The 19,645-nt window shown below is 38.7% G+C and overlaps 1 protein-coding gene across 3 annotated transcripts in view; it reads left to right on the plus strand.

The window, feature by feature from the left end:
* TNKS2 (tankyrase 2) overlaps positions 1 to 19,645 on the plus strand; it is a 53,536-nt gene that overhangs the window by 17,880 nt on the left and 16,011 nt on the right. Inside the window, exons 11-18 of one of the 3 annotated variants that reach the window (XM_039335990.1) lie at positions 622 to 700; positions 1,230 to 1,401; positions 2,661 to 2,740; positions 4,815 to 4,960; positions 5,680 to 5,845; positions 6,079 to 6,298; positions 6,871 to 6,980; positions 9,692 to 9,880. In XM_039335990.1, coding sequence (XP_039191924.1) covers positions 622 to 700; positions 1,230 to 1,401; positions 2,661 to 2,740; positions 4,815 to 4,960; positions 5,680 to 5,845; positions 6,079 to 6,298; positions 6,871 to 6,980; positions 9,692 to 9,880 — 1,162 coding nt within the window. The remainder of the gene's footprint in view (positions 1 to 621; positions 701 to 1,229; positions 1,402 to 2,660; positions 2,741 to 4,814; positions 4,961 to 5,679; positions 5,846 to 6,078; positions 6,299 to 6,870; positions 6,981 to 9,691; positions 9,881 to 19,645) is intronic. The other 2 variants (XM_039335991.1, XM_039335992.1) reach the window with 2 other exon arrangements.

Consider the following 19,645-nt stretch of genomic DNA (forward strand, 5'->3'; position numbering starts at 1 on the left):
AAGCCACCACTAAATTTCTTATTACAGCAAAATACTATTTGTTGAAAAGTGCACTTTGAATTAAAAGTGTATAGCGATAAGGTAGTTTATGTGTATCTGCATTTTATTTTCACAACTTAGATTGAGAATGAGTGAGTGAGTTAAAATTACCCAGTGAGCTTCTGTGATCAGCATCTTAATCACTGCACCTGATCAGTCCTTACTTGCTCTTACCTTTTCTGCTGCCCCTTAGGTCTCAGTTTACGTTACAGCATCTTTTACTTATTCCTTCCAAACCATTCCTTCCAGTGGGAGAAGGGATATCTAAAACTGCTTCCAACTATCTAATCCTCTTCTTTCAAAGAAAAGTCTGTGCCTATACTATATAAGTTTGAAGTGCCTTAGAAAGAGAAACAGAGCAAAGACTTTGAAACCTGAATTCAGTTTATCTAGTTGCCAAAGATTTTAAAGAAATGTTTAAAGAAAAATTTAAATAAAAATTATTTGGGATGAGCAAGAAAATATTGGTTGCCAACAGGCATTGTTTTGTTTACTCTAATTCCCATCATATCTGTACTAATTTTCAACAATCTAAAAAGAACAAAATGGAAATATATTATGACTTATTTTGTTTTTATAAAGCTTCCTGACACCTCTTCATGTGGCATCAGAAAAAGCTCATAATGATGTTGTTGAAGTAGTTGTGAAGCATGAAGGAAAGGTATGAACTATTTTTAGTATAACTCAATCATCCTTTTTGGGTAAAATGAAAAAATAACATGTACATTTATAAATGTTTATAACTAATATTTGAGAAAAAAAATCATTTATGATTTGTGTTTTCTTCCAACTGTATAGAGGCCAAAATAAAGATGCTTAATGATATTTAAATAATATTTGGGGTATTTGATAGCATGTCATTTGTCTGGTAATAAGCAGATGATGGTAGGAACAGCAATTTTGGATATTAATATATCATAGTCAGTAGAGATGTGTAAAACATTTAATTGAATATCCTCAGAATGTCTGTTCCCCACTTTCAGACAGAGGTTGTAACAGACCATTTCAAAGTTGTACTACTTTCAGCACATGTGGAATGTACTGTTTCATCCTTAAAAAATATTTGCAGCCTTTTAGTAATCTGTTTTCTCAAAGTAGACAGTTCTCTATCTCCATTATGAATTGCTCTAAAGGACTAGATACCATACTCTGTATTTCCTGCATTGTTAAGATTCTCTGATAATTTTTAGGTCAATGCTTTGGATAATCTTGGCCAGACATCTTTGCATAGAGCAGCGCACTGTGGCCATCTGCAGACATGCCGGTTGTTGTTGAGTTTTGGCTGTGATCCCTCAATTGTATCACTGCAGGGTTTCACAGCTTCTCAGATGGGAAATGAAAGCATTCAGCAGTTGCTACAAGGTAATAATGCATAATTTTTTTCTTGTGTAAGTTTTTTACATTTGTTGTTGTTGTTAGTTTCAAAGTCATGTCCGACCCCTCGTGACCCCCTGGACAATGTTCCTTCAGGTCTTCCTGTCCTCTACCATCTTCTGGAGTCCATTTCAGCTCACTACTACTGCTTCAGTGACTCCATCCAGCCACCTCATTTTACATTTTATCAAAGGCCACAGAGACCTCGGAGTCCTAGTAGACAATCACTTAAATATGAGCCAGCAGTGTGCTGCAGCTGCCAAAAAAAGCCAACACAGTGCTAGGCTGCATTAACAGAGGGATAGAATCAAGATCACGTGAAGTATTAATACCACTTTACAATGCCTTGGTAAGGCCACACTTGGAATACTGCATCCAGTTTTGGTCACCACGATGTAAAAAAGATGTTGAGACTCTAGAAAGAGTACAGAGAAGAGCAACAAAGATGATTAGGGGACTGGAGGCTAAAACATATAAGGAACGGTTGCTAGAATTGGGTATGTCTAGTTTAACGAAGAGAAGGACAAGGGGGGGGACATGATAGCAGTGTTCCAATATCTCAGGGGCTGCCATAAAGAAGAGGGAATTAAGCTATTTTCCAAAGCACCTGAAGGCAGGACAAGAAGCAACGGGTGGAAACTAATCAAGGAGAGAAGCAACCTAAAACTAAGGAGAAACTTCCTGACAGTTAGAACAATTAATCAGTGGAACAGCTTGCCTCCAGAAGCAGTAAATGCTCCAACACTGGAAGTTTTTAAGAAGAGACTGGACAGCCACTTGTCCGAAATGGTGTAGGGTTTCCTGCCCGAGCAGGGGGTTGGATTAGATGACCTCCAAGGTCCCTTCCAACTTTACTACTATTACTAAAGGCCGATTATGAATCCTTGCTGAATCCCTTGAACTAGTAGCTTCCTGAAAAACGCTCTGAAGAAGCTTCAGACAAATGCACAAAAAGTAAATTCATGATGGCCTCTCAGATAACTAACAGAATGACCATGCCTGGCTATTGTACACAGTTAATGCATGGAGAAATGTTGGTCATGTTCCTGTTCTGTATGTGATGGATTGATAAATATGAACCTATCTGACTTGGCATTAGTGTGTACTCTTTTTGAAAATACAGTTACTTGCCTCAGCATTTAAATTGGTATTTCTGTATATTGAATGATGAAGTTAATGGCACCTTTTTGATTTTGTACTTTGGTGTATATATAATACTTGATAAATACTAAGTTCTTCTTCTACAGAAGGTGTTCCTTTGGGCAATTCAGAAGCAGATCGACAGTTATTGGAAGCAGCAAAGGCAGGAGATGTAGACACAGTAAAGGTAAGACAATTCGTTGCAAAAAAAAAAAAGTAACATCTAACAAGGAAAGCAGATCAGCTTGGGTTAATCTTAAATCTTTGAAATAGAAAAATTGAAAAACAAATCCCACTGCATATTAACCAGTTTGAAACAATCTCAGATTTAAAACAATTTATAGGCAATTACAGATTTTTCTCTTTACTGTTGCCTCAGTAATGAAACAATTGGCCAATTCAGTTGCTTTGGAAAGATGCATTTTTTTAAAAAAAGGCCACAAAACGACCTGAGAAATTGTATTTGCATTATATTAGGGCAATTGTAATTTTCCAGTTAGGTCTTTCCCTATTCAAATATATTTTGGATGTCAGAAAAGATCGCCAAGATTTCCCTGCATCATCTTAGAAATGTATCTAACCATTGCTAACGAGAATAGTCAGTGTGATGATGATACAGGATGAACCTTGCATATAGATGATATGGTAATAGACCCCAACTGGTATTTGAGATATTGATTTGTTTTTAGCAACCCTAAAAAAAAACATGCTCCATGACCTTCATAAGAGTCATTTTTGTCATTTTCATATTCCTGTTGGTTAAGGTTTAATGTGGATATGTACTCAAAATTTGAAACAGTTTTTAAACACCAAACATATTTTTTTATCCTTTTTGAAGTGTTTCATTATGAAATATTTTGGGCTTGAAATACTCCCAAAATGATTGAAGTACCCAGTTTTCAATTTCAAAAAGGGCACTTCCTGCTCAGGGCAGTTCTTATTAAAGAATATGCACACCACTTTCTGGTGCACTTGAGGTCCAGTTTACTTTATTTCAATGAATCACTAAATACTTAAGCTAACTGAACATTTCTTTCCCAGTATTCTTTCACAATAAAAGGCTGAACGAAGAGGCTGATTCACATTTACTTTCCCTTCTCTACATAGTCCCTTCATGCTCTCTGAAAATATGTTCAGGAGAGTTGGGAGACATTTTTGAGTAATAGAGAAGGGAAACTTCAGAGTTGGGAAGAAGGTATATAGCAAAAATAAGTCCATCGGTTATTTAGTGGGACCCCAGGATTTTACCTAGCTTTCTGGCTTCTGCCTAGTATACCAGAATAGCTTGTGTGCTCTTCTATGTTCTTGGAATGTGATATCAGTAACATTTGGAGCAGAGGGATGTCTTTTTAAAGTATAAGAATTAAATCATTCAGTGTTCCAGATTGGACTTTTAAGATAGTATTGGTGGTATCAGAAATATAAAACAGGAGGATTGAGGATTTGATGCTGTAATTCAGGGGTACCAGGCTGTGGCTTGTTGGCCACTGGGCCACAGGAATAGCTGGCAAGACCCCCCCCCCGCAGTAGCGCTGCCGCAGGGGCACTAGTCGCCCCGTTTGTGCATGCGCGGGGGCACTAGCACTGTCATCAGTGTCCCACGGGTGCCAACGGCCCATTTGCATGTGCATGCAGGCGCCAGCAGCCCGTATGCACATGGGTGCCAGCAGCCTGTTTGCACAGGTGGCAGCGGCCCATTTGCATATGCATGTGGGCGCCAGTGTACTGCCACAAGTGCACATGGTGTACTTGTGCATGCGTGCACGCTAGCACTGCCGCCATGGGCGCCCCCATTTATGCATGCGCATGTGAGCCGCACGCACATTTCCCTGCTCCTCCCTTTCCCTCCGGGCTGCCAAACTGGAAAGGTTGGGGGGGGCTCTGCTGTAATTTCTATGCTGCTTCAATCTAAGCAATTCAGTGTGACTTAAAAAAATTCAATACAAGCAAAAGAATCAACATTTTACTTTTTAAACAAGGAATACATGATTAGTAGTATATACCTAAAGTGTTTATATCTTGCCCAGAGATTGTCTCATTCATTCCTACAGTCCTCAGAGGCTCATGGAAGGAGCCAATGCTGCCTCTGAGGGCCAGTTATTCCACAAGAGGGGAGCTCCCACAGAGAATATCCACGTCCAAGTCTCCTGGTGTTGGATTTCCTGATGGGAGGGGGGATTTTCAATACGTACTTTCTGTTTGTACATATCAGGTGGGGAGATTCTGCCATTAATGTTCACCTCAATTGTTGCATTCCACAGAAGTTATGCACAACACACAGTGTGAATTGCCGGGATATTGAAGGGCGCCAGTCCACTCCACTTCATTTTGCAGCAGGATACAATAGAGTGTCTGTAGTTGAATATCTTTTGCAGCATGGGGCTGATGTCCATGCAAAAGACAAAGGGTAAATATTCCACTCTGTGGTATTTGATTTACTTACTTTTTTTCTGTATGTTTATTTATTTGTTTTCAGGAGTGGCAAGTCTTGAAGGTCTATATTCCTAGATACTTGTAATACAAACCTTATATATAAAGCTTTGTGCAGTTAATGCTTCATCTTTCTACATACAACATTTTTGTCTATGTATATGACAAAAATGTTGTGAGGAGGTTAATCAGTTATTTATTAGGAAAACGTATTTGCCACCCATCTCATATCCAACGAATGAGAGTGGCTCTTTGTGATGCATATTGTTAATGGAAAATTTATAAAATGACACAAATCCATTGAAGTGCAGGTGTTTGGGTATAGGCCCAAAGAGGAATGGAGAATCACCTTTCTTATTCCACTTCTGTCATGATACCTGGTATCTGTTATATTGTCCTTTTATCATAATACTCTTATCTGGCTAATTAATGCCCACTTCAGTGATTATAAAATATATGATAACTGCTTGATCAGTTGACACATATGCTGTATTTCTAATATGACTAACAGTCATTGTAATAAGTAATTTCTGAATTATGAAAGCACTTAGTCCATCAGTATACTATTATTTAAAACTTCAGATTAACAATTTTTCCTGAAGGTTTCTGAGACATTCGCAACTACTGTGCTATCTTTTTAGAGTATTGAAAATATTAGTTTATCTGAAATGTTCTGGTTTCCTTCAAAACTTTCAGTGGCCTGGTTCCTTTGCACAATGCTTGTTCTTACGGACACTATGAAGTGGCAGAACTTCTTGTTAAACATGGTGCAGTTGTGAACGTGGCTGATTTATGGAAATTCACTCCTTTGCATGAAGCTGCAGCAAAAGGAAAATATGAAATTTGTAAATTACTGTTACAGGTAAGTTGCTTGAAATGCATGCATTGTGAAATATTTATCCCATGACATCTAGAGGATGTGTTGGTGTGTGTGTGTGTGGGTGTGTGTGAATAAAATTCAAATTAATTCATAATGTTTCACATGAATAGAGGAAGTTTCACAAGTTGTGGCAGAAATGCTAGAGGGAGTGGGGTGGATTGTTGTACATTATAATGGAAATTAATATGTATTTTTTCAATTTGTTACCAAATTAGCATGGTGCTGACCCCACAAAGAAAAACAGAGATGGAAATACCCCATTAGACCTTGTTAAAGATGGTGATACAGATATTCAAGATCTCCTTAGAGGAGATGCAGCTTTGCTTGATGCTGCAAAGAAGGGCTGTTTGGCTAGGGTGAAAAAATTGTGTTCCCCTGATAATGTAAACTGTCGTGATACACAAGGCCGGCATTCTACTCCACTCCATTTAGCAGGTGAGTTCTCTTTAAAATATATGCTGATGTTGCTGTATCACAATCTTCATATGGAAAAGTACGATTAGGGTTCTCGAGTAGAACCTCAAGCGTATTGATTGTCATTATAAAGGATGAGCAAAATAAGTGTGTTAATAGCAATCATTATTGTTAATGATTGTCCAAGCCCTACTTCAGATATATTTGGCTTTTAATTTTGAAAAATGCCCCTCCAGACATATGAAACTTATCTTACAGAGTTGGATGTTTGGATAATATAGTTTATTCCAGCATCTGTCTATTCTGAAAAGCTGTAGGTTTCCAGGGTCTTAGATCATGGTTTTTCCTAGCTGTTTTTACTGATGATGTAAAGGGTTGAACCTGGAATTTTTAAAGCAAAAAACATATATCCTGCCATTGTGCTTTGCCCCATATGACTGCTACTTGCATGGCTGCCTGCATTGAAAAAAAAAGAAGTACCTGCGGTTTAATGTTCAGAAAACAGGAAAAGAAGTGGGTGATGCTTTTTATATTAATTGTTTATTCAGATACGGAATAATTTATTAATAGTATTCGTTCTTACTGCCTCCTAGCTGGTTACAACAATTTGGAAGTTGCTGAATACTTATTACAGCACAGTGCTGATGTAAATGCACAGGACAAAGGAGGTTTAATTCCTTTACATAACGCAGCATCCTATGGGGTAAGTAGCTTGATCTTTTATTGTAAATATTTTTAAATTGTGCATCAGTTTTAAAGGAGCTTATGTAGGCCTTTTAAACCTTTTTTGGCACTGCAGCTTCAAGGCTTTTTCCTGAACTTTTTCATTTGCATATATGGATAGAAATCACTTCTATCTTGATTGCCACTAAAACAAAGCAATATAACAATGTGTCCCATCAGTAAATTTCTGAAAGATGCCAAATAGCCCTTCATGTTTTTATTATCATTATTCTTTTCCTCCTTCAGTTTAGAATAGTTTATACTAAGGGATGTTTCTACTTATACTAATGATTTAGGGTGAAAATATCATAGAATAACTTGTTTTGTTTCCATTTTGTATCTCTGGGAATTGAACTATGAGTTTGCTAATAGGATAAAGGAAATATATTAGTGAAAGCTACGAACACAAATTTTGTTTGGTTGTTTGCTTCCATGATCCATAGTCAAATTGCAGCAATTCAGTTCTTTTTGGATAGTATTATTTCACGTTGATACATTGAGATCTATGTTTATTTCAATTTATAGAGCAGAACATATCTATGGGCATTATTAGTATGATATTGTGATCCAAATAATAAACTAGGAGTGACAAAACTGAGGTACAAAGTCCCATTCAGAGATGACTATCATTTCTGTTGGTAATTGGATGACCTTGGGCAAGCCAATATTTGTAATCTTCACCACCTTATAGAATTATAATGAATGTAAAAATGGGCAAGATAATCACATTTGTAGCCTTGGTCTCATTAAAGAAATATCAGAACTAGATTTTTCTACCTGAAGAATGGTATATGTCTCAGTGAAATCATATTCAGTCATTTCCATAGTAATATGGAATTAATAATAAACTGGTGGGACCACAAATAGGCAAAGTAATAGAAAATAAAGAAGCTAAAGTGCTCTCAAATTTAGAATTCAAATAGACAAGCATTTGCCACAGAACACCCCAGACTTAAGAATTGTTGATAAGAAAGACAAAAAAGTCTGGCTAGTGGATGTGGTGATAGCTAGAGACAACAGAATAAAGAGAAAGACCTGCAAATAGATGTAGAACAACTGTGGTAAAAGAAAGCAAAGACAAGTACCTTAGGTGCAATTCCAAAACATCTGGAGCACCACTTGAATACCATCGGCATTGACAAAATCACCATCAGTCAATTTCAAAAGGCAGTTTTACCTGGAACAGCCTACATCCTTTGATGATAACTCTAACAGGCTGGAAAGTGGGAGACTGTGAGTTCAAGTCCTAACTTAATTATGAAAGCCAGTTGGATGATTTTGGACCAATTACTCTCTTTCAGCCTAACCAACCTCACAGGGAAATAGGAAGGTGTGTTGGATGTGTTTGCCATCTTGAGTTATTTGTAAAAATAATAAAGGCAGGATGCAAATAAATAAAATAGAAACTATCAAATAGCATATATCAATCTTAGATCCTTGGGATGGACTAAGTAGGTGGATAAAAATGCCAAATCTGGTATAAACATCTGGCTGACTGTGGCCAATCATCTTATGGAAACATTGTGTTAAGTGTGGTGTGTTGTAAACTTTCTGATATACCTATAAGCAAAAGAATTACAGGTGAAAGTTAAAATATTAGGTCTGAGGTTAGCTGTCTTAGTTCTCCTCTACTCCCATCCCTGGCATTCTGAGATTAAAGTGACCAGAGTATAGAGGACCAGATGATAACCAGTTGAGAAAAAAAAAAAGCATTGCTAGCAGTATGCTACACATAAGCTCCTCACGATCATGTGTTTAGATGTAGTCATATTTTTTCTTATGGAAAAAGGTAATTTTGAGAGTGGTAAGCCTTATGCAGTAAGACATTGATGTTTTGATGTAGTTAGGTCATCTAGAACTATCCTCACTTCCTAAACGTTGATCTCAGTATACTGCAGAAAGATAATTTAGCTGTGCAGTTCAGTTTGCTATAATCAGTCAGATCTAAATTTGTAATTACTAATTTGTTTTATTCAATTCCAAAGTAATTTGAAAGAAAAGTCTAAAGCACAGCTTACTTTAAATAAGTCAACTATTCAGTTTTTCTTTACCTCTTCTTGGAATATTGCAAGGGTCTGCTGTGGCAAGGATTTGCTTTTGTGTTTGCTTCAGTACTGCTCTCCTCTGTTTTGTTTTTCTTTTACCAAATGTTCTTGGCCAGATTATACTCATTTGTATATTCAAACGTTGGGATTATGACTTCAGCAGTCAAGAGAAGACATGCACATTGTATGTTTAAAAGGTCTATTTGCAACTAATGTGGTTGCTTTAGAAAACGTAAGGTGGCCTAAACTTATCCTTAAGGACAATTTTTTCAACCAACAGTTTGCTTTTTCTACTTGGGGGAGGATGGCAAGAAAAATACTATACCTTTTTAAAAAAAAATTCCATGGGACTAGAAAAATAACTCTAGTAAGAAATGGAGGGTGTAAGAATATATACAAAGAACAATAACAACAACACTCTTGAGGGGCTACAGTTTAATTTGACAAAGGGTTCTTCTTCCCGTAGAAAGACGATTTGAAACTTCGCCTTCTCAAAGATCCACTTTCTAGCCAAGGTCATTTGTGGTGAAAAGCAGCATTTATTAAAGATTTGTATATTGCACATTAATGTCCTGAACCAAATTATAGGAAAAAAAGGTTTTTTTCCCCTGAAGATTGCACTATATAAATGTATTTTATTTTCCAGCATGTAGATGTAGCAGCTTTGCTTATAAAGTATAATGCATGTGTAAATGCTACAGACAAATGGGCTTTCACACCTTTGCATGAAGCAGCCCAGAAAGGAAGGACACAGCTTTGTGCCTTATTATTGGCCCATGGAGCTGATCCTACTCTGAAAAACCAGGAAGGACAAACGCCATTAGACCTAGTCACCGTAAGTGATGGGAATTTTTTGAGAAGTTTGTATTAAGCTTCAGTTACTGGCTGCTGACTAGGGCAGCAGATTTGAAAGGTTAAAAACATGTAGTTACCATTGTGGACTACAAGCTCAAGCAAGGACAGCAACTCCATAAATCTTATTGAAGATGGGCATAAGGAATGTAAGTGTAGCTTTTGCAAGTACAGCAAGGGATTAAACAAACAATTATGTGTTTTTAACATTTAAAACTAATCCATGATCCCCAAAACCACATATAAAATATCAGCCATGCTTGCTTTGTTGGAGTTTGAGCAACCTATATGTGCTTTTTGTACAAGATTCATGTTTACTGGGCTATATATGACTTGGGAATCATTAAAGATGCACAAAATCCGTTGATCCACAAATTGTATTTTCAAGAGAACTTAAAAATATTCAGTCCCCTTTGGACCTTGTTGCTCCTGGGGAATTTAGCAGTTTCCGGAAGTAAATCCAATAAAACCAGAAGCAATTTGAGTTATTCCAGCCATGGTGTTCTAGTTTGAAACACCATTCTTGGAATACCATAACCATATGCATGAATAATGTGGTTTTATTTATTTATTTATTTGTTAAAAAATTGTATTAAATTTTAGGAATTAAGAATCTTAAGGCACATAAACATAAGTGCAACAGATTATTTCTAGGACGTATTTTAACCATGTGAAATGAATTTTTGTTTCAAGATGTAATATGTCTTATATCTGTAAACTAAATATATCATGAACATGAACATCTTTGGCTCTATACACCACCACAATGGAGTTGGAATGAAACAAACACAATGTGCTTTAACTGCAGACTGTCAGCTTTAATTTGAGGGTATGTACATCCAACTCAGGTGAACGGGGTACGACTTACAGCAGTTTGCATATGTGCCCCCCATTTGTTAAGGGACCAAAGGTAATGGGACAATTGACTTCTCAGCTGTTTCATGGCCAGATGTGTGATATTCCCTCATTACCCCAATTACAATGTGCAGATAAAAGGCCCAGAGTTCATTTCAAGTGTGCTATTTGCATTTGGAATCTGTTGCTGTCAACTCTTAAGATGAGATCCAAAGAGCTGTCACTATCAGTGAAGCAAGCCATCATTAGGCTGAAGAAACAAAACAAACCCATCAGAGAGATAGCAAGAACATTAGGCGTGGCCAAAACAACTGTTTGGACATTCTCAAAAAGAAGGAACGCACCGGTGAGCTCAGCAACACCAAAAGCCCCGGGAGACCACGGAAAACAACTGTGGTGGATGACCAAAGAATTCTTTCCCTGGTGAAGAAAACACCCTTCACAACAGTTGGCCAGATCAAGAACACTCTCCAGGAGGTAGGTGTATGTGTGTCATAATCAACAATCAAGAGAAGACTTCACCAGAGGGAATACAGAGGGTTCACCATAAGATGTAAACCATTGGTGAGCCTCAAAAACAGGAAGGCCAGATTAGAGTTTGCCAAACAACATCTAACAAAGCCTTCACAGTTCTGGAACAAAATCCTATGGACAGATGAGACCAAGATCAACTTGTACCAGAGTGATGGGAAGAGAAGAGTATGGAGAAGGAAATGAACTGCTCATGATCCTAAGTATACCACCTCATCAGTGAAGCATGGTGGTGGTAGTGTCATGGTATGGGCATGTATGGCTGCCAATGGAACTGGTTCTCTTGTATTTATTGATGATGTGACTGCTGACAAAAGCAGCAGGATGAATTCTGAAGTGTTTCGGGCAATAGTATCTGCTCACATTCAGCTAAATGCTGCAGAACTCATTGGACGGCGCTTCACAGTGCAGATGGACAATGACCCAAAGCATACTGCAAAAGCAACCAAAGAGTTTGTGAAGGGACAGAAGTGGAATGTTGTTGGAATATGAACAGGAAGAGTCATGTGGTAACTCAGTCAGCCAATGGGAAGAAAGTGCTACTGAGTCTGTGCAAAAAAGAGTATTGAGTTAGGAGCTGGATTTCCAGTCTCAAGGTTTTGTCTCTGGTCTGTCTCTGTAAGAAATCTTCATTAAGCTATGTTGCTGTAAAGAAGAATGGTATTGTAAATATTTTATATAAATATAAAGTTATTTGAATCAGCTAAATGCAGTCAACTGTGAGAGCTTCTGATTTATTTTTCACCAATAGAGAAATTAAAATTCTCTAACAGGTTATGGGCCCAGAGCTTACTAAGGACTGCATTGTAATTTAAAGCTGGAAGAAATTGCCTGTGTTTAGAAAGTATAAGAACAAGGCAGAATTAGCAGAATGGCTGCAATGGAATTTAAGGAAAGCTGTGTGCCTCCTTTGGGCCAGAAGAATTATATTGTGTGGGCTGCAAAAATGGAATGTTTGCTGAAAGCAAAAGAGCTGTGGTATGTTGTTGAAAATCCACCACAAGTATTTGCAGCTGCAGATCAGAAAAGCCATGATCAGGCAATGGCTTATCTCATCTTGAATTTAGATGATGCACAATTTCTAAATGTTGCAAATTTAAAGACTGCAAAGGAAATATGGTTGAAATTGAGAGCTATGCACGTGAATGTTTCTGCATGCAATATAGTGCAATTGTCAAGAAAACTTTACAGGGCCTGTTTTCAACCAGGTGAATCTGTGGAACAGCATTTAAATAAAATGCAAAGTTTATTTTTGGACTTAGAACAACGTGGGATTAAATTCCCTGAGTCCCAGAAGGTTTTATTGGTGTTGAACAGTTTAGATAAAACCTGGGACACAGTTTGTGCCATATTTGAGTGTAAAGAAGAGCAAGAACTAAATTTTGAAGCTTTAAAGGCATGTTTGCTTAATGAAGAAGAAAAACGCCATTTTAGAAGCAGCCACGAGGAGGAGGAGAAATTCCTGAGGAGGGGGTCCAGACTGCAAGTCTCCAGAGGAGAAGAAACAAGCAGCTCAGACCCGGACCAAATTGCAACAAAAGAGAGATTTTGCAAGCAGAGAGCAGGAAAAGACTTGCTACATTTGTGGAGAAAAGACACATTTGCAAAGAAATTGTTTGCAGAGGAACTGTTTGCAGAAAAAGATATTTGTGCAAAGAAAAAGGACTGCTTTGCAAAAGGAACATTTTGGTGTTGCAAAAGTTTGCAATAGCAACAACAGAGACAAGTGGCTAATAGATAGTGGGGCAAGTCAAACAATTGTTAATGACTCTGAATTATTTTGCAGGTTTGTTCCAGTAGCACAAGAAGCTGTGGCTTTGGCAAATGGCCAGAAAGCAAAAGTCATTGGAAGAGGCGATGTAAAAATTCCATATTTGGAATCAAAGTTTACCAATGTGCTTTGTGTACCTGAGATGGAACATAATTTGTTAAGTGTGTCTAATTTAGACAAACAAGGTTTTGAGGTCATTTTTGTAAATGGGAAATGTCTCATCAAAAGGAAGGGGAATATTTGTGCAGAAGGCATAAAGGAAAATAATCTATATGTATTGCAGGGACAAAAGGTTCAATGTTCCCATATATTTAAGAATGTTGCAGAGCATGATTCATGTGTTCATCTTTTGCACAGAAGACTTGGCCATGCAAGCTTTAAAGTTTTGCAGCAAATGCAAGATTTTGCAGAAGGGCTAAATTTGAAGGGATGCAAAACATATTTGGACTGTGCAGTATGCAAAGCATCAAAGTCAAAGGCATTCCCAGTTAGTAAATTGTTAGAAGTAAAATCTTCATCCTGGTTCATCCAAGCCGGGAATAAATAAGCAAACATGGCGACTGCTTTGGGAAGAAGGTTACAGTTTATTGCAGAAAGATGGTTCTTCAGGAAAGTGCAGAGGAGAGAGAAGAGAGAGGGGCAGGGAAGATTGAGCACATGGGCAGTAGGTTTTATACCCCCCCTAGCCTTTTGTTTGGAATAATTTCCTGTTCCTGTGGCATGAACCTTGAGGCTGTTTCTGAGTGTTTGTCTAGGCCTTGATATCTGTGGTTTAATTCTATTATCATATCCTGATTCCCAGTGATGGGGCTGACTCCTAGAGTTTGGGTGGGGTATGCAGATCTTCTCTTTTGTCTTCTTGATTGCTCTGGCTCCAACTTTCTGATGGTTTTACATTTGCATTTGTATGGGCCTAGCTCTTGCTTGGGGCAGAGAGATAGATTTGGGGCCAAGTTTGGTTTTAAAAAGTCCTTTTGAGGAAAAATATATTTTTCTGCCCTTTTTAATATTTCCTTCTGGGCTAACTTTCATCAATCCCCCGCTTTGTGCCTTAAGTGTGTAAATTTATGACACACTTATTGGCACAACATTAAAATTGATCTGGTCAGGGAGACTTGGTAGGCAAGCTTTTAAACTGTTAAGCAAAATAATAATAATAAGACATTAATGGAGGCAGCAGAAAAAGATCCCTTTAGTGGCTCCCAAAAGGGGAGCTTGCACCCATAAAGTTCTAAAAGTCAGGGCAAAATTTTATTAAGTGGAAAAGAAATTTATAGTGTCCAATATTCTGTGCCAATCATTTTCAAATGTTGGATATCACCTTTAGCTTCCAGTCAGGTTTGCATACCCCCCAAAATTCTTCACCGCCATGGTTCTCCTTAGTACATGACCACTGGCTGCCCAATTTCAATGGTTGTTTCCTGCCTTAGCTCTTAATTCAGTGCATCCAGGTTTGTAATGTCCAATATGCCAGGCTATTAAATTTTCTTTAAATTGCACATAATGAGCTCTAGGGATCCCAATCTGAGCCCAACAGTGCAAAATATTCAGGGCATAAGTTTGGGATTTTTCCTGTTGCTTCCTTAGTCAGGGCATATGAATTGCAAATCACCTGAGGGGGCCTAGTTCCCTCCCCCTTGGAATCTGTTGGAAGTTGGTCCCACAAAGCTTTGGTGCAATAGAGCAAAAATCAGCCTGAGGAACTTTACTAAAGGTAGGTGGAGGGGATAGACTCTGAATGGTGTGAATGGTGTATGTGTGCATATGCAGCTATTTTTACAAAATAGTCAATACAAACATTCTGGATCAATTTTCCCTCCCACCAGATAGAAGTCCAAGGTGTTCAGTACTTGTTCTGCCACCTATTCCCAAGTGCCATCTCTCCATTAATACATTCAACTGGCTTGTTACAATACAAATGGGGCAAGAAAGAAAAGTTTACAATGAGTTTCCACCCTCCCCCCACAGTCTTAATTTTCTCTTCTGAGGCTTCACATGGCACCAGGAATCCTTCCTTCTGCAGCTCTCACAGGCATCTGGGGAAATGGTAGGACTTGGGAAGATGTTCCCCACTCAGATTGCATGGTGGCTTTTTAGTGGATGGCTGGATTCAAAACTCAATTCCATGGCTCACATGGATGGAGGCAGCATCTGGGTCTGTGTGTTCTGCTTCCAAAGGCTTGCGAGAGGGTTTCAGGGCTGAAAGATACAAGAACAAGGTCTCCCCCCTTTCTGGATGGACTCTCCCAGGAGAGGAAGACAAAAGGTATGGAGAACAAAGGACAGGAAAAGAATTGGAAGGGGGGTAGCTTGCAGGCAGTTTGAAAATGCTGAGAACTCCAAATAATTTTAAAAGCCTAATATTTTAAGATGTGCAACTTGCCAAGGGTAGGAGAACATTTATTCTAAAATAGACCACATTATTTTAGAGATTGGAAAATGCTTATGTTTCAGAAAGCTTCATAGTAGTTTCACCAGTAAGTGATAGGATAAGAAAAGTAACTTTAAAAGGTTATTTCCCCACACAAGAAGACTTGAGTTTCAAAAGGCTTTTGTAGATAGACACACATTTTTCAGGAAAAAGATAGATAAAACACATACAGTAAATGCAAGTGAAACGTTTCCAACAGATAAACTTAAAGCAATCCCTCCTAGTAACTTAAAGCTGTTCTTGAGCGTACACAGAGACAGAGAAAAACAAACAAACAAACAAACAAACACATTTTTTTTTTCTTCACTCTGTTTGTTGGCCAGACAAACAGAGTGAGGTATTTCCTTTTTGTGGCTTATTTTAAGCAGAATTTCTAGCAGAATTTAAAATTCTTTTTCCTTTGGATTTGAAACAGTTAACAGTCACATTTACCTCTCACGCACAGACTTTGACAAACATACATACACAAAGACAAGAGAACAGAAGTCTTAGTTTTACACATCTTAGTCATTCCCACCATAAATTTCAGATAACTCAAGTTAGGGAAGGCACACATTTTAAACATACCATGTGGTTGCATAGAGAAGAGAGAGATAGAGAGAGAATCACTATTTCTTATTTTCCCTTTTAAGTACCTTTATTTAGCCAAATTGGTTTCCCAGCAAGGCCCTAAGCAAAGTCTGTATTGTTTTTTCTTTTCCCCCATATAGTTTCTTTACCTACCTCTTTTCCATTCCGGCCTGGACAGGTAACTGGTTCCTGTCCCAGGCCACGAGCAAGCTCTCAACCGGGAAACCTACTTCCGCCCTTGAATTAGAACTTCCCATGTTTCTATAATGGGATTTCCCTACCACTAAAGGGCACGATCCGTCAGAAGTCTCCTTGTGAGACTTCTCCCTACTATCACGATTTTGTGAGTCCAAAAAAAGGGGACTCACGGAGCTTCTCTGGATCCCTCTCAGAGTTCGTGGGCTCCTCCGAGGGATCCTCCACGTTTTCAGACCAAAAAAGGGTCTGCAGAGACCTTCCAGTTTCCCTCAGAAGGTACGGGCTACTCTTCTACCGGCCGGCTTTACCCCACCGTTTACGGACGCCTCTAATGTCCGTGGGCACCTCCACTTGCTCTCGGAGGTAGGTGGTCGCTCCCTTCTTGAGGCTTAATTTCCTAACTTTGCTTTGCTTACAGGGCCTTACCAGCTAGTTGCCCAAATCCAATTCTTTCATTCACTCATTCCATTTCATTTTCACACAGTCTCTCCCTTTTCCCTAACACAAGGTTCTGTGCTCTGGCCAACCCCCATGCTTTCCAGGTTCTGCCAATTAAACAGATCCTTTCTGCGGCTAGGAAAGGCCAGAAGCAGCAAAATCCAACTGTGATTGGGAAAAAAAGATCTTCTCACTCACACAAACAGAAATACACACATTTTCTTTGTTCCCCTGGGCTTTTAACTTAAAATTTAGAGGTACTCACCTTCACCTTCTTTCCAAAGCAGCCCTTGAGCTCAAACTCTCAAAACTCCCTTTACTACCTTAGCTCCACATGGGCAAGGCCTGGGAAACCCATCCACAGACACAAGGGGGTCTGCTGCCGGCAAGATGGGGCTTACCAGTCTCAGTCCATTGGAGAGGTTAGCTTGGAGTCCCATCTGGGGTGCCAAATTGTTAGAAGTAAAGTCTTCATCCTGGTTCATCCAAGCCAGGAATAAATAAGCAAACATGGCGACTGCTTTGGGAAGAAGGTTACAGTTTATTGCAGAAAGATGGTTCTTCAGGAAAGTGCAGAGGAGAGAGAAGAGAGAGGGGCAGGGAAGATTGAGCACATGGGCAGTAGGTTTTATACCCCCCCTAGCCTTTTGTTTGGAATAATTTCCTGTTCCTGTGGCATGAACCTTGAGGCTGTTTCTGAGTGTTTGTCTAGGCCTTGATATCTGTGGTTTAATTCTATTATCATATCCTGATTCCCAGTGATGGGGCTGACTCCTAGAGTTTGGGTGGGGTATGCAGATCTTCTCTTTTGTCTTCTTGATTGCTCTGGCTCCAACTTTCTGATGGTTTTGCATTTGTATGGTCCTAGCTCTTGCTTGGGGCAGAGAGATAGATTTGGGGCCAAGTTTGGTTTTAAAAAGTCCTTTTGAGGAAAAATATATTTTTCTGCCCTTTTTAATATTTCCTTCTGGGCTAACTTTCATCAAAATGTAGCACAAGACAAACAAAAAGAGTTCTAGAGCTGGTCCATGCAGATCTGATGGGACCTATGCAAGCCAGTTTGGGAGGAGCAAAATATGCACTGGTAATTGTTGATGATTATAGCAGGTATTCGTTTTGCTACTTGCTTAGAGCAAAGACAGAGGTGCTACAACAATTCAAACAGTGGGTAAGTTTTGTAGAGAGAAGGTACAGACAACAAGTGTGTCAGTTGCAAACTGACAGAGGTACTGAATTTATGTCAACTAAATTCCAACAATGGTTGGGGCAGTTGGGGATAAGACACAGACGTACAAATCCTTACACAGCAGCAGAGAACGGTCTAGCTGAAAGAAGGAATGGTGTTTTGCAAACAATGAAAGATTCATTATTGGAGGATTCTGGTTTGAGCAGGGCATATTGGGGAGAAGCCATATTGACTGCCAATTATATAGTTAACAGGCTATGGAGTTCCTCCATTAATAATACTCCATATGCCATTCTATATGGGAGAAAGCCATCACTGGCACATTTGAGAATTTTTGGAAGTATTGCATGGGTACATATTCCAAAGGTAATCAGAAGAAAGGGACAGCAAAAAGCAAGAAAGCTCAGGTTTGTGGGCTATGAGCCAGGGTCAAAAGGGTATCGCTTTAGCAATGGAAGTGAAAGAATTATAATTTCAAGGTCTGCTAATTTTGCAGAACAAAATTGGGACAGAATTAATGCAAATTCTGGGTATGTCTCACTTAATGACAGTGATCTGTTTAGTGACAATAACTCATGATGAAAAAATAATTGAAGATGTCAATGTTCAGGGAGGAGAAGCTGAACAAGACATGAAACCAGAAAGACTTGAGACACAGGAGCAGTTAATACCACGTAGGTTAGAGCGATGTAATAAAGGAATTCCGCCTGACAGGTATTCTGCCAGCAAGGTAAAGGTTTGCAATGTGTGGTATGAGCCAAGAAGTTATAAAGAGGTGTTGGCATTACCAAAAGCTGAACAAGAAAAATGGAAGGAGGCCATGGATAAAGAGATGAAATCCATGGGAGACCATGAAGTATTTAAATCAGTGACTTTGCCACAGGGAACCAAAGCTGTGGGTTGTAAGTGGGTATATAAGAAAAAGGTATTGCCAAATAATGATATACAGTATAAGGCCAGGTTAGTGGCACAAAGTTTTTTCACAATTTAAGAATGTGTTAAGTCAATAGGTCTGATGTCTCTTCCTGTCATGAAGGGAGGAGTGTTGGAATATTCATGAACAGGAAGAGTCATGTGGTAACTCAGTCAGCCAATGGGAAGAAAGTGCTACTGAGTCTGTGCAAAAAAGAGTATTGAGTTAGGAGCTGGATTTCCAATCTCAAGGTTTTGTCTCTGGTCTGTCTCTGTAAGAAATCTTCATTAAGCTATGTTGCTGTAAAGAAGAATGGTATTGTAAATATTTTTATATAAATATAAAGTTATTTAAATCAGTTAAATGCAGTCAACTGTGAGAGCTTCTGATTTATTTTTCACCAATAGAGAAATTAAAATTCTCTAACAAATGTTATGCAATGGCCAGGTCAATCACCTGACCTGAATCCCATTGAACATGCATTTCACTTGCTGAAGACAAAACTGAAGGGAAAATGCCCCAAGAACAAGCAGGAATTGAAGACAGTTGCAGTAGAGGCCTGGCAGAGCATCACCAGGGATGAAACCCAGCGTCTGGTGATGTCTGTGCATTCCAGACTTCAGGCTGTGATTGACTGCAAAGGATTTGCAACCAAGTATTAAGAAGGGAAAGTTTGATTTATGATTATTATTCTGTCCCATTACCTTTGGTCCCTTAACAAGTGGGAGGCACATATGCAAACTGCTGTAAGTCCTACCCCGTTCACCTGAGTTGGATGTACATACCCTCAAATTAAAGCTGACAGTCTGCAGTTAAAGCACATTGTGTTTGTTTCATTCCAACTCCATTATGGTG

The sequence above is a fragment of the Crotalus tigris genome, unplaced genomic scaffold, assembly GCF_016545835.1.
Source record: "Crotalus tigris isolate CLP2741 ecotype Arizona unplaced genomic scaffold, ASM1654583v1 scf7180000017663.5292952, whole genome shotgun sequence".
Lineage (NCBI taxonomy): Eukaryota > Metazoa > Chordata > Lepidosauria > Squamata > Viperidae > Crotalus > Crotalus tigris.